This window comes from Orcinus orca, chromosome 21 (genome assembly GCF_937001465.1).
Source record: "Orcinus orca chromosome 21, mOrcOrc1.1, whole genome shotgun sequence".
In the NCBI taxonomy this organism is placed as follows: domain Eukaryota; kingdom Metazoa; phylum Chordata; class Mammalia; order Artiodactyla; family Delphinidae; genus Orcinus; species Orcinus orca.
Window position 1 is genome coordinate 4,630,977 of NC_064579.1, and position 19,550 is coordinate 4,650,526.

Here is a 19,550-nt window from a genome sequence, read left to right on the forward strand (position 1 = left end):
AAGAATTGCCCTCATTTGCAGAAATTATGATTAACTACCTACTTAAATCAACAGAATCAGTTTACAATTAGAACAACAACATCAAAAAATTCATCAGGATGATCAGTCTTGGAAAACACTAAGAAAATGGATGCCTATTATAAAATTTCTAATTTTTCCAGAAGAGATCTATAAGTTCAGTAAAATCCCAATCTATATTTTAGATTATTTTTTCAGGAACTTGATAAACTCTATGGGAAGTGATAAAATGAAGATGGTAAACATAGACAACCTTTTGGGGATTATGAGGTGCAATTTATGATCAAAGAAGGGATTTTATTTTGGGGAGACACTACATATTGTCTACCGACTTTTAGAAATAAAGAAATGGGGGAAAGATGATGATGTTGGATATAATGAAGACTTAAGAGCAAAATCATGGAATAAACTAGAGAGGAGAGGATCTGGTACGTAAAAAAAGGGACTGGCTTTTATCAGAGCTGGGCATATTCAATTATTGTGATACAGTGTTTGGAGGGTAAATAGATAGATATGAAGGTAGTTGAATAGCTGTGAGACAGGCTGGGACCTGGGGCCCTTTGCTGCAGTGCTTCCACTTGGACAAATCTCTCTTCGAGCAACAAAATACAAAGAAGCTGTATGGGACTGAAAATAACTGCATGCATGCTGAGTTGGGACAAATTCTGGACAAAAGATACAAAAAGACCCCAAAAAAGAAACACCCAACTGCCGCTTTTGAAGAGCCTGGAGCAAAAGCAGGGTACTGTGCATGACCCCTGCACACAACACCACCTAAGGGGTGAGCAAACCACCTAAGCCACCATTCTGGCCTGACCCCTGGACACACCCCTACCCTCACCCCATATAAGGAACAAGCTTGCCCCCCCACCCCCACCTCAGGGAGCGAGCCAGCAAGGGAAACTGTTGATTGTTTTCACTCCCCCACCTCTGCTTGCAGCAGGGCCCCCAATAAAGCCTTGCCTGAATTTCTTGTCTGGCCTCTGACCAATTTCTATTGATTAAGGAGACCAAGAACCTTGGTTGGTAACGGTTGCAACAGAGACCATATGGCACACTATTTCAGCAAAGCTGAAACTATTTTCTATTTCATTCTTTACAGAAAATGTTTGCTGTACCCTATTCTATAGCATTTCCAAGAGCTGCTTGTGGGATTTAGTTTTATCTTACAGGAGCAGTAACCAGCTCACAGACTCACACGTGTTGGCATGCATCCCTTCCCTAACGTCCCATACCAGTGCTTTGGTGGTAGGCAGAATGGACCTTCAAAGACGTCCTCACTCTAATCCCTGGAATTTGTGGATATGTATGTTACATGGTAGAAGGTAAGTTGCAGAAGTCATTAAGGTGATGGACCTTCAAGTAGGGACACTATCCTAGATTATCTGGGTGGGTCCAATCTAATCTCATGAGCCCTTAGAAACAGAATATTCTCCAGGTGAAGTCAGAGAGATGTGGCAGAATGGGGCTCAAAAAGACTGGTGCTGGGAAAACTGGACATCTACATGTGAAAGAATGAAATTAGAATATTTCCTCACACCATACACAAAATGGATTAAAGATCTAAAGGTAAGACCCCAAACCTTAAAACTCTAAGAAGATAACCTAGGCAGAACACTCTTTGACATAATTTATAGCAGTATTTTATCTTTATCTGTCTCACAAAGCTAAAGCAAAAAGCAAAAATAAACAAATGGGACCTATTTAAACTTAAACACTTTTGCACAGCAACGGAAACCATTGACAAAACTAAAAGACAACCCATGGAATGGGAGAAAATACTTGCAAATGACCAACAGGGGGTTTATATCCAAAACATATAAACAGCACGTAGAAATCAATATCAAAAAACAAACAGGCCAGTCAAAAATTGGTCAGAAGACCTGAATTGACATTTTTCCAAAGAAGTCATACAAAATGGCTAACAGGCAAGTGAAAAGATTCTTAACATCGCCAATTATTAGAAAAATGCAACTCAAAAGCCCAATGAGATATCACCTCAAACCTGATAGAATGTAGAATTTAAAAGTCTACAAATAACAAATTTTTGAGGGGACGTGGAGAAAAGGGAACCCTCCTGCACTGTTGGTGGGAATGTAAACTGGTGTAGCCACTATGGAAAACAGTATGGAGGTTCCTCAAAAAACTAAAAATAGAACTACCATATGACCCAGTTATCCCACTACTGGGCATATATCCAGAAAAGACGAAAATTAATTTGAAAAGATACATGCACCCCGATGTTCATAGCAGCACTACATACAAGAGCCAGGACATGGAAACAACCCAAGTGTCCATGACAGATGAATGGATAAAGAAGATGCAGCATATATATGCAATGGAATATTACTCAGCCATAAAAAGGATGAAATTCTTCCATTTGCAGCAACATGGATAGACCTAGAGAATATTATGCTTAAATAAAAAGTTTTAAAAGTAACATAGCCTCAAAATAGAAGAATCAAAAATTGATAGTAATTAAGGAAATAAAATAGCCAAACATGGTTGGTTTTGGTTATTTTCACTGATCCAAAACTTTTTTTTTAATTGAAGTATGGTTGATTTACAATATTATGTTCGTTCCAAGTGTACAACGTAGTGATTCAATATTTTTATACATTACACTCCATTTAAAGTTATTATGAAATACTGGCTATATTCCCTGTGCTGTACAATATATCCTTGTAGCTTATTTAATTTATACATAGAAGTTTGTACCTCTTAATCCACTACCCCTATCATGCCTCTCCCCCTTTTCTTCACCCCACTGGTAACCACTAGTTTGTTCTCTGTATCTGTGAGTCTGTTTTGTTATACTCATTTGTTTGTTTTATTTTTTAGATTTGAAATATAAGTGAGAACATACAGTATTTGTCTTTCTCTGTCTGACTTATTTCAGCAAACATAATACCATTTGCAACCACATGGATGGACCTGGAAGGTATTATGCCAAATACGTTTTTTAATAGCTCCAACTATAAATGAACAAAATTCTAATCAATAGTAAAATAGAAAAACAGATGGACATATTCAATGTGTGATATACAGCAACAAGAGGGAAAAAAAAAAAAAACTATTGCTACTCACAACGTGGATGGATCTCCTAATCATCATGTTAAAAAAACTTAAACATAAAAAGAATACATGGTGATTGGCTCCATTTATATAGGTTCAAAAACAGACAAAAGTAATCTATGGTGTTAGAAGTAGTGATTGTCAGGGGACAATCTGGCAGCTTTAGTGGTTCTATATTTTATTTCTGGATCTGAATCTAGGTGTTAATTACACTGGTTTGTTCAGTAGAATATTGGGCAGTGCCTATATATATTATATATTTATACATAAATGTATAACATATGTAGTATAAATATTTTTATATATTACATAAAAGTTCACTTAAGTGTAGATGAATCTTCCTGTTCATTAGCTGTTTCTTCAGCCTTGCCTTTCGGAAGTGATTCTGCGCTTTCTTAGCCGGAAAGCGGAGTCACAAGGCGTCAAAGCCTCCTGCATAGATTTAGCGGCCAAGGCCGCCCACGTTGAACGGCGCACAGCAGGCAGCCTCTCGACCCTCCGCTGCTCTCCCAGCCGCCTGCCTCCTGCGGTGTGTGCGGTCAGGAGGGGTCTCCTCGCGCCCCCAACTGCCCTGTAGTCAAGCGTACGGCCGTTATTCGGGCTGCCATCCAGGACGTCCAGCCATGTGGTGCCTTCTGTTTCTGCTTCTGGGGCTCATCGGGCTTCAGACAGACGATAGTAAGTACTAAAACCCTCTTCTGACCTTTAGGGAATGTCAGGTCTCCTTTCTGTTCCCCTCTGAGAGGCTGGATATCCCTTTAAAAGTGTTTTTTTGGTGGGAGTTCCAACTGTGTAAGCCCGAATCCACTCCCACATTGCCACCTTTCCCAATCAAAATCCACTTTGGTTGCGAGGGTCTTTCCCACTCTTCTTGGGACCGTAGTAAAGATGGGAGATGCCGTGGCTTGAGTAGATCCCTTAAGATTAGAGTTTCATATACTGCTCTGCATTTCTGATATCTGGATTCTGTAGTTGGAAGGTCCAAAGGACCTGACTTTATTTGTTCTGAGAGCACTTGGGCCTATTACCTCAGGGTTACCAGAACCTGCCCACAGGGCAATATTTCTAAAGTAGTATACCTGTTTCTCTTTAAAAGATTTGTAATTCTAGAAAGAAGTGGGTATTGAGGTGAGGGTATTTGAAAAGAGAGTAAAAATGAGGGATGGCATATAGAATATTATGGATTTAGATGAGGAAATAATGAAGGAAGCTATGAGGTGGTGAGTGTTGCCCCTGTAAAACATTTTGCACCTTGCAGATTCAGAAAGACTACGTGTGCAAATTACAGTTCCAGAGAAAATACGGTCAACGTCAAGTGGAGGAGTTGAAACATACGTAATTAAGCCTTAACATTTTTCACAAACTAAAAAGCATGTGACTATTTTGTTCCTAATAAGTAAACCTGGTGTTTTTCATCTCTGCACACTTTCTGAATTTTATATTTATACCCCATTTTTCTTAAATGGAAGAGCCCTTTTGAAAATGAACCAAGATTAACAATGTTTCATAGAAATATGGTGCAGTGATGCTTATTATCAAAGCCCCAAGGCCCATCTAAATCTAAATGGTTCTAAATCTCTTTCCCTCCTGAGCGTCTGAATAATACCTGACCTGATCCATTTACAGTCTCTTGTCACTCATTCACCATACAATATTTGGAGGATTTTTAGTAGTTGTTAAGTAAGCCTATGGCATCCCTATAGGGGATGGCAATCATTTGATTTAATGAAGTGTTGTATGAATAATTTTTATGTCTTGATTGAAAATATGTTCATCATTAAGAATTCTTTTTATGCCATCTTAGTGTATCTTGGTTCAGGTATTAGTTTTCTCCTTTTTATTCTTTGAATTAATTAGAAAGTTTCTTATCTGTTTTACTAATTTCTAGAATCATTTCTAAAGAAGTGAAGTGTTTTTTTAAAACACCACACCTTAATTTTCTTTTTGATTGGTAGTAAATGTTTAGATAATTTGAATGCAAATATTTCCTTATCAGCTACCTAGTTGTCACACTAATACAGATATCACAAGCTTAAAATTTTCAATATATAATTTATAAGGGAATGAATATTTATGAAAACTTTAAATCATTTAAATAGAAAAAAAGAGGTGAGACATTTAACAGCATTTTAAGAGTCTTTTGTTTTTTTAATGGAAAAATCTATGGAATTACTTGGTCATATTAGAAAATGTACACAGAATCTACTTAGAGGGAAATATCTTCAACCAGGTTTCACCAGATACTATGAGAGTAATTCTCATAAGAGAAGTAAAAAAAAAAATCATCTGTCCTCAACTGTCAAATTCATGAGGGAAAAATGTTGACTATTTTGTTAATGTCTCTAACTCCAGTGCCTAGAACAGTGCTGGCTACATAATAAAGGATTAATAGTATTTTTTGAACTGATAAGGCTATTGTACCTACCGACTTAACAAATGCAACAAACATAATATGAAAAGTGTATGTTTATAATTATTATAATTAATAAAGAATATACCACAAGAGAATATTCAACTTAAAAAGACTAGGAGGTTTTAAAAATAACTGAATGGAACTTCTGTACATGAAAAATATAGTATGAGAGTAAAATCAAGAATTAACAGTAGCCAGAGACAGCTGAAGAAACTAAACAGATGCAACATATAAACAGCTCAAGGAAAAAGAGGAGAGAATTAGAGGCTTAAGTAAAGAGCAATTAGAATTCCCGGAAAATAGAGAAAAAAATCTGGAAAAGAGGTTATATTAAACATAGATGAACTGAGATCAGGTATCACAACACAGAATAAATAAAAATTAGAGTACATTAACACTTTTCAGATTACAAGAGAAGAAAATAATTTAAATAATGTACTTCAGCAGTTAGAAATTGAAACTGGGACAAAGAATAACATAAAAGCTGGAATTGATGAAAAAGTATGAATATGTATACCTCAAAACAAAACATATTGAATATACAATTGTAACTGTAACAAAAGAATATAAAGCATATATACATCTTGGTATAATAGGGAATTAAAATAATTTAAATAAAACTTAAAATTTTTGATTGATTAAATTTATCAGAAATTACATATATTTCAAATTGAATTTAAAAATATATACCACAAGAGAAACACCTAAATCACAAGGGAATAGAAAGGTCTAGCACAAAAATAAGAAAAATTATACAAAGCAAATAGTAAAGTTAGTATAGGCAGCCATATTTTATCAGGCACAAGTTGTCTGTAAGGCAACACAAATAAAAGTATGAAAGATTTTAATAGGGATGAAAAAAAGTGGACATAGTGATACATAGAGCAGAAATTTAACAAATGAATAATACAATGAATAAATGTGTCAACAAATTCAAAAATCCTTGAGGAGATAAGCAATTTCATAGAAAAACAAACTCTTGGGATATAAGGAAAGATGAAAATGCCCAACACTTTAAAAAATTTGAATCTGAATATAAATGTCTCTTTCTCCCTCCTCAAAAATACAAAAACAACCATTAAAACTAAGTCAAAAGCTAAATTATTTTACAAATAAATACAACCAAACATTTAAGAAAGACATAATTAAAACTCATAAAAACTCAGCCAGCAAAAAGAAAAAGAGTTAATACTGCTGAATACATAAAGGCAATATTACCTTGACACCAAAAACAAAGAAGGGTAATATAAGAAAGAAAATTTGGGACTGAATGAATTCATGAGTATATGTGGCAAACATAAGAAATATGAGAAAATCTAATATAACAAAGTATTAAGAAATGACCAATGGCTTGTTTGTTTTTTTGTTATTGAGTTGTATGAGTTGTTTGTATATTTTGGAAATTAAGCCCTTTTTGGTCACATCATTTGCAAATATTTGCTCCCAGTTAGTTGGTTGTCTTTTGTTTTGTTTATGGTTTCTTCTGGGGTGCAAAAGCTTAGAAGTTTGATTAGGTCCCATTTGTTTATTTTTACTTTTATTTCTATTGCCTTGGGAGACTGACCTAAGAAAACATTGCTATGTTTTATGTCAGAGAACGTTTTACCTATGTTATCTTCTAAATGTTTTATGGTGTCATGTGTCTTATATCTAAGTCTTTAAGACATTTTGAGTTTATTTTTGTGTATGGTGTGAGGGAGTGTTCTAACTTCATTGATTTACATGCGGCTGTCAAACTTTCCCAATACCACTTGCCAAAGAGACTGTCTTTTATCCATTGTATATTCTTGCCTCCTTTATCGAAGACTAATTGACCATAGGTGTGTAGGTTTATTTCTGGACTTTCTAGCCTGTTCCATTGATCCATATGTCTTTTTTTATGCCAATACCACACTGTTTTGATTACTGTAGCTTTGTAGTATTGTCTGAAGTCTGGGAAGTTTATGCCTCCTGCTTTGTTCTTTTTCCTCAGGATTACTTTGGCAATTCTGAGTCTTCTGTGATTCCATATAAATTATAGGGTTATTTGTTCTACTTCTGTGAAAAATGTCATGGGTAATTTGATAGGGGCCGCATTAAATCTGTAGATTACTTTGAATGGTATGGTCATTTTAATAATATTATTCTTCCAATCCAAGAGCATGGGATAGCTTTCCATTTCTTTAAATCATCTTTAATTTCCTTTATCAATGTTTTATAGTTCTCAGCATATAAGTTTTCACCTCCTTTGTTAGGTTTATTCTTAAGTACTTTTTTGGATCTGATTTTAAAAGGTTTTTTTTTTTTTTAACATTCCCTTCCTGATATTTCATTGTTAGTGTAAAGAAATGCAAAAGATTTATGTGTGTTAATCTTGTATTCTGCCAGCTTGCTGAATTTGTTTGTCAGTTCTAGTAGTTTTTGTGTAGAGTCTAAATATGGGCAGAAGACCGAAATAGACATTTCTCCAAAGAAGACACACAGATGGCCAACAGGCACATGAAAAGATGCTCGACATTCCTAATTATTAGAGAAATGCAAATCAAAACTGCAATGAGGTATCACCTCATTCCAGTCAAAATGGCCATCATTAAAAAGTCCACAAACAAGAAATGCTGGAGAGGGTATGGGGAAAAGGGAACCCTTCTACACTGTTTGTGGGAATGTATATTGGGGCAGCCACTGTGGAGAATAGTATGGAAGTTCCTTAAACAACTAAAAACAGTGTTACCATATGATCCAGCAATCTCATTCCTGGGCATATATCTGGAAAAGACAAAAGCTCTAATCGAAAAGATACCTGCACCCCAGTGTTCAGAGCAGCACTATTTACAATAGCCAAGACAAGGAAGCAACCTAAATGTGCATCAAGAGATGAATGGATAAAGAAGATGTGGTTTATATATACAATGCAATACTACTCAGCCATAAAAAAGAATGAAATAATGCCAACTGCAGCAACAGGGATGGACCTAGAGGTTATCACACTAAATGACATAAGTCAGACAGACAAAGACAAATATCACATGATATCACTTATCTGTGGAATCTAAAAAATGATACAAATGAACTTATTTACAAAAGGAAACCAGACTCACAGACATAGAAAACAAAATTATGGTTACCTAGGGGGAAAAGGGGGGTATAAATTAGGAGTTTGAGATTAGCATATACAAACTACTGTATATAAAATAAACAAGAAGGTGTAGCACAGAGAATTACATTCAATATCTTATAATAACCCATAATAAAAGAGAATATGAAACAGAATATACATAGGTATGTATAACTGAATCACTTTGCTGTACACCAGAAACTAACACAGCATTCTAAATCAACTGTACTTCAATTAAAAAAAAGAAAAAAAAAAAGAAAGAAATGGCCAATGGCAAAATGCAATTTACATCTAAATTGTTAAGATGATTGAATCTTAGAATATCAATGAATTAACTGTGTTTTAGAATTATATGGGGAAATGAATATACATATAGCATTAGGAGCAGTAAAACTACTGTTCAAAGTTCAATACCATATATGATAAAATAACCTAGCAATAGAAGAATGTAACTTAACTTTGTTAATCCTATAAAATAAACCTCTTAATCCTATAAAATTTAAATAAACTTTAAACATTTTAAAACTTAAAATAAATTTTAAAGATATAATTTACACTACATAAAAATCAAAGTCTAAATAAATGTAACAAAGGAAAGCAAAACCTCCTCACTGAAGACAACAAAACCAGGTGAGAGGAGGTAAAGATCTATATAAATTGAGTAGATCCTATGCCCATGGATTGGAAGGCCCAATAATGGAAAGAGGTCAAGTCTCCTCAAACTGATCTATAAAGACTAAGTTTTCCATTTGTAGACATTCTTTCTTAATAAAATCCATGAGTATTACATCCAAACTTGGAACAAATTTTATAAAATCTACAAATATTAAACATTCTGTTTTGTTAATTCTTTGCTATACTATATAAATTTTCTATTTGGTAATTTAGTTATACTCTTCCATTTTAAGCATAAATTTTGCAATGGCCTCAGTATTAAGCTAACACAATTATTGGATGCAAGTCAACAATATTTCAGGGTCTATCTTATTGCATAAGTGTTAAAATTAATAAGAAACTGTACCAATTATATTCTTCCATCTATCTTTATTATGAAAGCAAATATTTAAATATCTGATTCCATTGGAATAAATCAATATTAAATTATAAATTTTCCTCTTTTTTATTGTATTAGTGTGCTTTAGCATGTTATTATTGTTAATATAAAATGATAGTTTTTCTTTTTAACATTCTTCTCACTTTTCTTTGCTTTTTTAATATACTCTCCTGCCAGGTGTCCTACAACATTGTAATTGAAGGGAAAACGTACACTGTGAACCTAATGCAAAAGTAGGTGAACTACATTATTTTATTACCTGTCTTTGTTCTAGTTATAATTATTGTTCATATTTATCCAGAAAGTAACTATTTTGCATTTGTAAATATTTTTAGTTGCTTACTATTTGTCTCCTATTTTATGCTTAAGAAAAACATTTTAAACCTATATAATAAACATCTAGGACCTGGATCCATATGTATGCTTGCATCTTTTTCCTTCCCAGCAACATCAGATTTCTATTTGACTATTTATGTGGTTTCATGGAGAATGAATTTTGATATTTTTCTATTTTTATCACGACATAAATACGACTTGTTTTTGAGTTCTCTTACATTCAACTATATTTGAAAGAGCATAGTGGATTTTTGAGTGGAAAGAACAGTGATTCTTTAAATTAGTTTACATATCACAATGTATTAAGGACTTAGAATACAACTGTAATTAGCCAAACTCAATCCCATGCCAGCTAAGGAAATTGGGGAAAAAATAAGCACACCATATTTGGAAATAAAGAAAAATCAAAACAGTAACGGTCGTTTTTAAAATGGGTCCTTTATTAAAAGTTTTGGTCAATTTGTCTATTATAAATCTTGATAGCTTAAAGGTAAGGTCTTTCCATCCTTTTCTTCATCAAGAATGTTCTGGCTTTTCTTACTACTTTTCATTTTCATATATTTTATAATAAACTCTTCCACAAAGATATATCCATAGATATTGATTGTGACTTCATTGAATCTACAGAGTACTTTTGGAGGAATTTTTCCTGTCATTCCCTTTCAATTTTTTATTCAGTCTGGATTTTTTTTACTGAGTCTGAAATTCTTTTAATGCAGTCCAAATTATTATTTTCTTTGTAGCTATTATTCTTTTCATATTTAAAAAAAATCATTGTCTTCATACAGTCATGAATCCAAGCTGCCATTTTTTTCTAATAGCTTTTATTGTTTTCACTTTCATGTTCAACTCTAGGGTTCATCCAGAATTGATGTTTGTGTGTTTCATGAGCATGGGGATCAAGATGCAAACATTTTATCGTATTAGCATCCAATGGATCCAACACATGCTATTGGAAAAAAAAATACTTTTCTCATTGCACTGTAATGAAATGTTTGTAATAAATCAAATGACTGTTTATGAGTGGGATATCTTTCTGGACTATTTTATTTTATTTGTTTACTCCTGAGCCCTATTTATCTGAACAGATATCACACTATATTAAATACTGTACTAGGTCTTGTTACCCAGCCTTGTTCAACAATTTTAAGATGTCCTTGTTTTTCTTGATCCTTTAATTTTCCATATAATGTCTGAAGTCACCTTTTTTTTGTACCTTTTATTTTATATTCTTTTTCTTTCATAGTCTCCATTTTAATGAATCTATTATTTTATATTATACCATTTTCCCTCAATTAAATTCTTTGTTATACAACTTTTTACTATTCTTTTAGTATTTTCTCTAGATTATCATATTAATCCCTGAATTATTAAATCTAATGTACATTATTATTTTACCAGTTATCATACATTGTTAGATCTTCAAATCTTTTAATTTCACTTACCTTCTACCTTTTCATTATTTTTCCTGTATGCTTTTAAACCCCAATTAGATATGACTATTATTTTTTGTATAGTCAATATCCCTTTATAATTAAGCATAAATTTGCACATTCTGTTGCTCTTCATTTTTTCCTGCGTTTGTTTCTATCTGCAGTTAATTTCTATATGTCTCAGGAATTCTCTATATTTCTGTTGTAGATCTGCTTGTTTTTGATTAATTTGTATTCAATGTCAAATATTAACCTTACTCTTAAGAACTTTTTTGCTGGAATAAATTCTAGGATGACCTTTTAAAAATGACTTTTGTCCTTTAAAAGCATCATTCCGACGTCTTCTGGCTTTCCTCGTTTCTATTGACAACTTAAGCTATCAGTCTTATTGCTGTTCTTTGAAGGGAACATCTTCGTTTTCTTCTTGATACTTTGAAGGTTTTATTTTGGTTTTCATCAGTCTTTAAAACTATATTTAGGGGTGATTTTTCTTTGCTTTTATCATGCTCAAATAAAATAGGACTTACTGAGTCTATATCATCAATTTTGAAAAAACTTTGCTCTTATTTTCAGAGATTTTTAAGTTAATCTCCTTGGCTACTCTGGGCAACTTCAGAATTTAGCAGATGATTTTACAGGGAAAGAAACTATGAATCTGATGCAACTTAAATATTCATATTTTTATTCCAGGACTGCACAGCCACCAAAAGTTCTGCTTGTTTCTAGGCTCCCCAATAATAGCTTTCTCCCTGGTCCAAGCATGGATATTCGACTTCTTTCTTTGCCAAAAAACAGTGCTTGTATATCACTAGCTAAGTCTCTTTATAGGACTTTCAACCCAGAATCTGTGTGTTCCCTGGAGCTCCACCCCACTGTGTATTATTTTCTTTTTTTGTTACAAGAATACAAAAAGTTTTGCTCTGTTTGTCAGCGGTTTGGCTCTTTGACCTTTTGCTTTCACAAATCCACACTGCCATAGCTGTCACAAATCTTTATACTATACTAATTGGAAAAATGAAAATGAGATACCTACACCCACCCTTTCTCTTTGTAAAGCCTTTTAAGCATATTCTTCCCATATTACAAACAATGTATTTTAATGTGAGATCTCCACCTGATCTGTTGAATTCATTTCATATTAGTTCAATACTTACTGACCATTTGCTATTTTCCGGATATTCTTCTAAGAGATTGAGATGCATTAGTAAACAAAATGGATATGAATTTTATATTGTTTATCAGATGAGACTAATAGTGGTATGATAAATAGTGGATTAGGAAGAATGTTAGAAAGTGATAAATGCTTAAGCAAAAATATAGAACAAACTAAGAAGTGTCATTTGGAAATCCTATGCTTAATAATTGAGAAAGTTGAAAATTTTTATAAACTTGTCAAGAGAAGCCTCAGTGAGATGTGGATATATAAGCAAAGACTTGAAGTAGATGAGACAATGAGCCATGTTGAAGAACATCCTAGAAAGGGGCAACAGCTAGTGCAAATACCCTGAGACAAAAGTTTGCCTGTTGTGTTTAAAAAACAGGAAGGAGGACAGTGTGACAGTAAGGTGAGTGAGGAGAGGTCTGAAGACTAGAATTTTTTGAGCAAAATTAAAACTAAATCCATGTACTCAAAGAATCTCTCCCTCATGCACTCTCTCTCTCTCTCCTCTCCCTACCTATCTATAATAAGTTTAATAAAAGAAATAGCTTTTCATAATAAAATCTAGGAAACAAATTTTCCATTAAATACTTTTTATCTTTATTTTACAGAGTTTTCTTACCTCATAATTTTAGGGTTTATGGTTATAATGGCACAGGAAGTATGAAACCTCTTGAACAACAGTTTCAGGTATGATTTTTATTGTCTGTTTTACCTTTGTTATGTGAGTTTCTGTGACTGTTTTACTTAGGGTCCACATGTCTCTAGAGTATAACAGGCTGGAGTTTTGTTTTGGCATGAATGTAACCATTTCCTTTGATGATGTGTCTTGAATTAGCTTTGTGACACAGATGATTAACCAAACCACAAATGATAGTGATGCATTTAAGCTATTATTTCATGATGATGCACATGTATGTGTTTATGTACCTGTGGCAAGAGGGTTGAATATGGAATGAAATACTTAAAATGAAAAAACATGACTTAAATCAGGAAAGCTAAATCTAGGAAGAAAAGGAAAATCCAAAGACTTGTCTGAAGTATGTTCAGGGACCAAATAAATACACATAAATTTCATGCACATTTAGGAATATATTAAATTTTCAACTACTTGGAGCTTCATTTAACAAAGTTTTCCATTTGCTGTAAATATAATAAAGAAATGTGCATAGAATTTCAAGGAATACCCATGCCTGAAATGCTGTTTTGCTTTTTACATTTGCCCTGCCTTACCAATTCCTATATTTTTTTAATTTGCATTCCTGATTTCTATGTAGCGAATTAACAACTACTTTGAAATTAAAGCATTTTTATAGAGACTAAGCTCTTAACAGGAGAAATAATAGGTATGGTGAGTTCTTTAAATTTTGCCTAACAGAGTAGGCAAATACATGTGAATCATCTATGGAGTTCTCTATACAAATATAAAAATGATGCATACTGTCAAAAAGTTTTATGATATATACATACGTGCATATATACATAATATTATAGACATACTTATGTATACACACACAATATATGTGTGTGGGGGGGCATTTTTTGTGTGTGAGTGTGGTGAAAAAGAAACGGAGAGAAACAGAGGTAAAACAATGAGACAACGAGATGCACAGGGCCGCAATATCCCGCACCTGCATTTTAAGTAATTCTGCCATACCTAACACCTAACTCTACTTCCTACCTCCCAGGAGGTAATCATGAGAGACAGATGTATAATTCAAAAGAAAAAGCAAAGATGTTTTATTTATAACCTGGATGTAATAAGTTATTGAATGCTGGCCTCAAATGCCATGTTTGCCAAAGCTGCAAGCCTATCGTCAGTGTAGGAAAAACCAGGAAAGTTTATTAAATTAGGTTAGAAGCATATAAATCTATTTTTCATAAATTCCACAAATGATTTTCATCCCTAAAAGTTATGTTATCTTACTAACTAAAGATGTATCTACACGAAAACAAAGCAACCAGTTAGACACAGAAAGAGTTTGTTCCTAGTATCTGCAGTTTACTTTATGATCTCTCCAGGACAGAGAGATACTCATAATGGTTAAAAAGTAAAATTACCAGATGGCATAACAATCCAAAATGTGTATGCACATAAAAATAGACTTCAAATTATAAGAGGCAGAAACTGACAGAAATGAAAAAAGAAATAGGTAAATTATTATTATTATTGAAGATTTAAACATTTCTCTCTCAATAATTGATAGATGAAGTGGAAAGAAACTCAGCAAATACGTTGATGCCTTGAGCAGAACTATCAACTTGATCTCATCAACGTTTGTAGGCGACCACACACAACAGCAACATTCTTACTGTTGCTGAGTGTATACACATTCTTTTTTGAGTGCTAATAGAAGAATGAACAAGATATAATAAAGGAAAATAGTGCAAAAATGACAATGATAACAATAAGAAAAAAACTGGAGAAAAATAATATAATAATAATAATAAACTTTTGATTCCTCCATCTCAAAATTTTATCCTATGCTGACCTAAAAATGATTTATTTATTAATTTCCAAGTTTTCCAATCAACTTATGTATAAGGTTGATATAATTTACTGGTGGTTCTGAAGAATTAAATACATTATCAATCTGGATAATACAAACCACATTTGGAAGGAAGTGGATGAAATGCAGTGGAAAGGAAGAGGTATTTTTCCTTGATTATATAAAGTATGATTTATACAGATGAACCTGTATATGGGACCACAGTGAAAAAGTACAAATATGATAAGTCAGTGAAATATTTTAAAAATATAAGATACTGTTTTAGTCTATGTCTAAAGATACCATGCAGTAATTTACACATGGGAAGTTTAATGTAAAGAATTATTCATTGTAACAAGGATTAGAGTAAAACAATAAGAAGTAAAGAGAACTCTAAAGGTCATAGGAATATCAGATACAAGAAGCAGCCAGCAATCCCAGGACTGGGGTAAAGAAGACAGTTTCCTTGCCCCAGATTTGAGATTGTTAAAAGTGGCACAACCATGGATCTTCAAATAGGACAAGTCACTGTGGTGCTGTACCAAGAGATCTTGCTGTAAAATTTCTCTTTAGAACCCTCTGGAAATCTGTCCTTTGGGTAGCCAGGAAAGCTGTTCATAAGATGTCTCACCAAAGTCACTTTGCTATGGAAGGAGAGCGGCCTAGATGATGGGAGGATACTTCTGCCTGATGGGTGCTAGAGACCACCATGCACGGAAGGATCTGGGTACTAGAGAATCTCCAAGCACTGAGGGATCCTGGCTTTGCAAAAAGCTGTACCCTGTGCAGGAGCCTACCAAGCTAGCACACTGGAACCAAATAGCAAAGCTCTCTTCCCATGCTCTCCAGTACCCGTTACTAGCAAAGCTTCAGTGCCACCTGGCAAAGGAAAAAATAATTAAGAGGTTTATATTCATTTGCACAAAGCAGGCAAAAGGTTAATTTGAAGCTGAGTAGCAATACATCAATAATTGACAGAGCCTACAACTTTGACTACTTAGTTACTGTATGCACTCTTTTATACACATTTGAACTCTGTAAAAACAACAAAATCACCCTACATTTCTATTTAGCAAGATTCAGCCAACCTTCTCCCAAGTAAAGAAATTCTCATTCTTCCCTCAGAATGATGAGACACACAATCACGAGTCACTGTGTCCATTGCTAGCTCTATTAAGTTCTCCACAAATTTAGTCACGGTCCAACTGAATACTATGTTAACATGAGGTTAAATTAACTTGTAAAGTTAAGCTCCAACCCCTTGCATGTAAACTAATAATAGGAAGAGGGAAAAAGAAGAAAATGGTTAGCACCTACAAATAAAGATACCTATGCATATGACAAGATAAGAGAAAAATATTTAAAGCTACTATAGTCTTCATTTCTGTAATAATTCATGATTGCTATGTATGACTTCTTTTTCCCACTACCTGCTCCCCATTTCCATTGCTCTCAACCAGAACCTAAGCTTGTTACGGATATTTACCTAGCAGAATAGCACAAATCTTCACTCCCAAAGGGTTTGCATCCTTAATCATATTTTATTTTGGTTACTATTATACTCAGGTGGGTTCAAGACACAGCACTTCTTTAAGCAACAAATTTCCCTATTGTGTTCAGAGTCAGTCACTCCAGCCACTGGGTTAGCCTGTTTGTGCAGTGGCAAAAGGAGCTCGAAATATCCAGTTGCAAGTTTCATCTTCCAAATTAGAGAAATTTTTATTGTGTCCCCAGGTGCACAAATTCCCCACTGGGGGCTAGAAGCTAAAAGTTACTGGGACAGAAAGCAAGATGCTACAAAATGGTTATTAGGTATAGTGGTGGGAAGAGACACTCCCATTTCAACACCTTACTTCCTGGACCCATGTATTGTGGTTCTCAGAAAACCATGCCATATAATGGTCTTGATTCAAACATAACCCCAGCCTTTCAGAGTAATGTCTCCCAACTATTATGGTAAATGAGTACTCAGTAACCTGGTCTACCTTTCAATTAGGCCAGCTGCTTCCAGATGACAGAGTATATGGTAACACATGTACATAAACCAATTGCTGCCCTTAATCTGCTGAGAAATAAGTTTCTGTATCAGACACAACACTGTGCAGAAGCCATGGCAGTGGATAAGGCATTCTGTGAGTCCACAAGTTCTGGTGCTAGAAGAAGCACCATGGACAGGGAAGGTAGTTTTTGTTTTTCAGGGAATTTAATCCATTTACCTACATCATCTAATGTTGGCATACAATTATTCTTAGCATTCCCTTAATAATCCTTCTATAAGGATGGTAGTAATATCCCACTTTTATTTCTGATTTTAGTAATTTGATTCTTTTCTTTTCATAGTCAATCTAGCTAAATAAAGATTTGTCAATTTTGTTTATCTTTTCGCAGAGCCAGCTTCTGGTTTCATTGATTTGTTCTATTATCTGTTCTTATTAATTTCACTCTAATCTTTATTATTCCCTTTCTTCTGCTTAATCTAGGTTTAATATGTTCTTTTTCCTGTGTTATATGTGGTTGGATAGGATATTACTTTGAGATCTTTCTTCTTTATTAATACATGCTTTTATATATATAAATTTATCAAAAGCACTACTTTAGCTGCATCCCATACATTTTAGTATGGTGTGTCTTCATTTTCATTTTCCTTAAATATCTTCTGGTTTCATATTTGGTTTATTCTTTAATCCATGGTTATTTAGAGATATGATATTTAATTTCTACATCTGTGAGCTTCTCCAAATGTTTTCTGTTAATTATTTCTAAAAAAATGCCTTTATTATCAGAAAACATACTTTTATTACTTCTATACTTTTAAACTGAGGCTTTTTTAATGGATTAGCATATGGTCTATCCTGGAAAATATTTTGTGTACACGTTAAGAAGAATGCGTATCTTGTTCTTTGGTGGAGCATTTTACAGATGTCTGCTAGGTTTACTTAGTTTATGATTTTTTTTTCAAGTCTTATATTCCCTTGCTGATCTTCTGCCTAGTTGTTCCACCGATTGTTGAAAGTGGCAGAGAAGAAGAAAAGAAGCCTTCAACTATAAGTGTTGAGTTCTCTATTTCTCCCTTAGTATCTACCTATTTTTTTATGCACTGTGGTGCTCTGATATTTGGTACCTATGTTTACAAGTGTTATATCTTCCTGATGCATTAAACCTTTTATTAGTAGAAAATACTGCTCTTTATTTCTAGTAACATTTTTTTCTTTCAAAGTCTACTTTGTCTGATATAAATATAGTCAATCCAGTTTGCTCGTGGTTGCTATTTACATGATAATCTTTTTTCATTCCTTTAATTTGAGTCTGTCTGTGTCTTTGAACTTAAAGCATGTTGTCTTTCAACAGTTTATAGTAGTCTTTTCACATTGCCTGACAATCTGCCTTTTATTGTATTGTTTAATTCAATCACATTTAATGCTATCATTGATATAGTTGTATTTGCATCTGCTTTTTACTTTTTGTTTTGTATGTGTCTCATGTGTTTTTGTTCCTCTTTTTTCTCATTTTAGTGTTTTTTTTTCCCTGTTAGGTGGATATATTCTACTGAAGAATTTAAATTTCCTTAATGATTTTTCAATATTTTTGAGTTATATTTTTAGTGATTTCCCTAGGGCTTACCTTACACATTTTAACTTACCAGATGCAGATTTAGATTTATATTACCTTAATTCCAGTGATATGTAGAAACATTGCTCCTATAAAACTCTACTTCCCTCACATTTATGGTATTATTGTTGTACATATTACATCTATTAATGTTACAAACCCAACAGTACATTGTTATAATTACTTTACTATCTGCAATCATTTCCTTAACCCAGTACCTCTTTGTTTCCACTCACCTCCTATATGCTGTTATTGGCAAATATATTTCCTGGCCCCAATAATATGCCCTATTCATATTATTTTACTCAACTGATTTCTAAATCAGCTAAGAGAAAAAAGGGGGAAATACGCATTTATATTATGTTTTTAAATTACATAATAACCTGTATGAACTCTCTTTGTATGTTTATGTGGATTTGAATCACTCTCTGAGATCGCTTACTTTCAACCTGAAGAATTTCTTTAAGTGTTACTTGTAAGGCAGGGCAATTAACAACAAATTCTCAAAGTTTTCATTTATATGGAAATGTCTTTAGTTTGATTTTGTTTCTCATTTTTCTTACTGAATTTTTCATATTTTCTTGTATGGCTATTTATTTATTTTCTCTTAGGACTATTTGTCCTTATGTCCACTTCTGGGAGATTTAAATTGTCATTTACTTATGTTCATCAGTTTCACTAGGGATCAGATCTATAGAGTTCCTCATGATGTCATACCAAAAGTTAACTCTCCATATCTTTATTTTTGAAGAATAATTTTGCTTAATATATAATTCTAAGTGCCAGGGATTTTTTTCTCTCTCAGCATTTTTTTTGTTCATTGTGTCCTGCCTCCTTACATATGTGTGTGTGTGTGTGTGTGTGTGTGTG

At 33.4% G+C, this 19,550-nt stretch overlaps 2 protein-coding genes across 2 annotated transcripts in view; one reads left to right on the plus strand and one right to left on the minus strand.

Annotated features, from left to right (window-relative positions):
* The first annotated feature begins 3,041 nt into the window (after positions 1 to 3,041).
* ADAM2 (ADAM metallopeptidase domain 2) overlaps positions 3,042 to 19,550 on the plus strand; it is a 100,025-nt gene continuing 83,516 nt past the window's right edge. The window contains exons 1-4 of the mRNA XM_033415023.2: positions 3,042 to 3,771; positions 4,352 to 4,428; positions 9,832 to 9,887; positions 13,194 to 13,272. Coding sequence (XP_033270914.1) covers positions 3,717 to 3,771; positions 4,352 to 4,428; positions 9,832 to 9,887; positions 13,194 to 13,272 — 267 coding nt within the window. The 5' untranslated portion in view covers positions 3,042 to 3,716. The remainder of the gene's footprint in view (positions 3,772 to 4,351; positions 4,429 to 9,831; positions 9,888 to 13,193; positions 13,273 to 19,550) is intronic.
* Positions 13,339 to 19,550, minus strand: part of LOC101284300 (disintegrin and metalloproteinase domain-containing protein 5-like) — a 207,613-nt gene continuing 201,401 nt past the window's right edge. The window contains exon 28 of the mRNA XM_033415017.2: positions 13,339 to 15,950. The gene's annotated coding sequence lies outside the window, so the exon portion shown is untranslated. The remainder of the gene's footprint in view (positions 15,951 to 19,550) is intronic.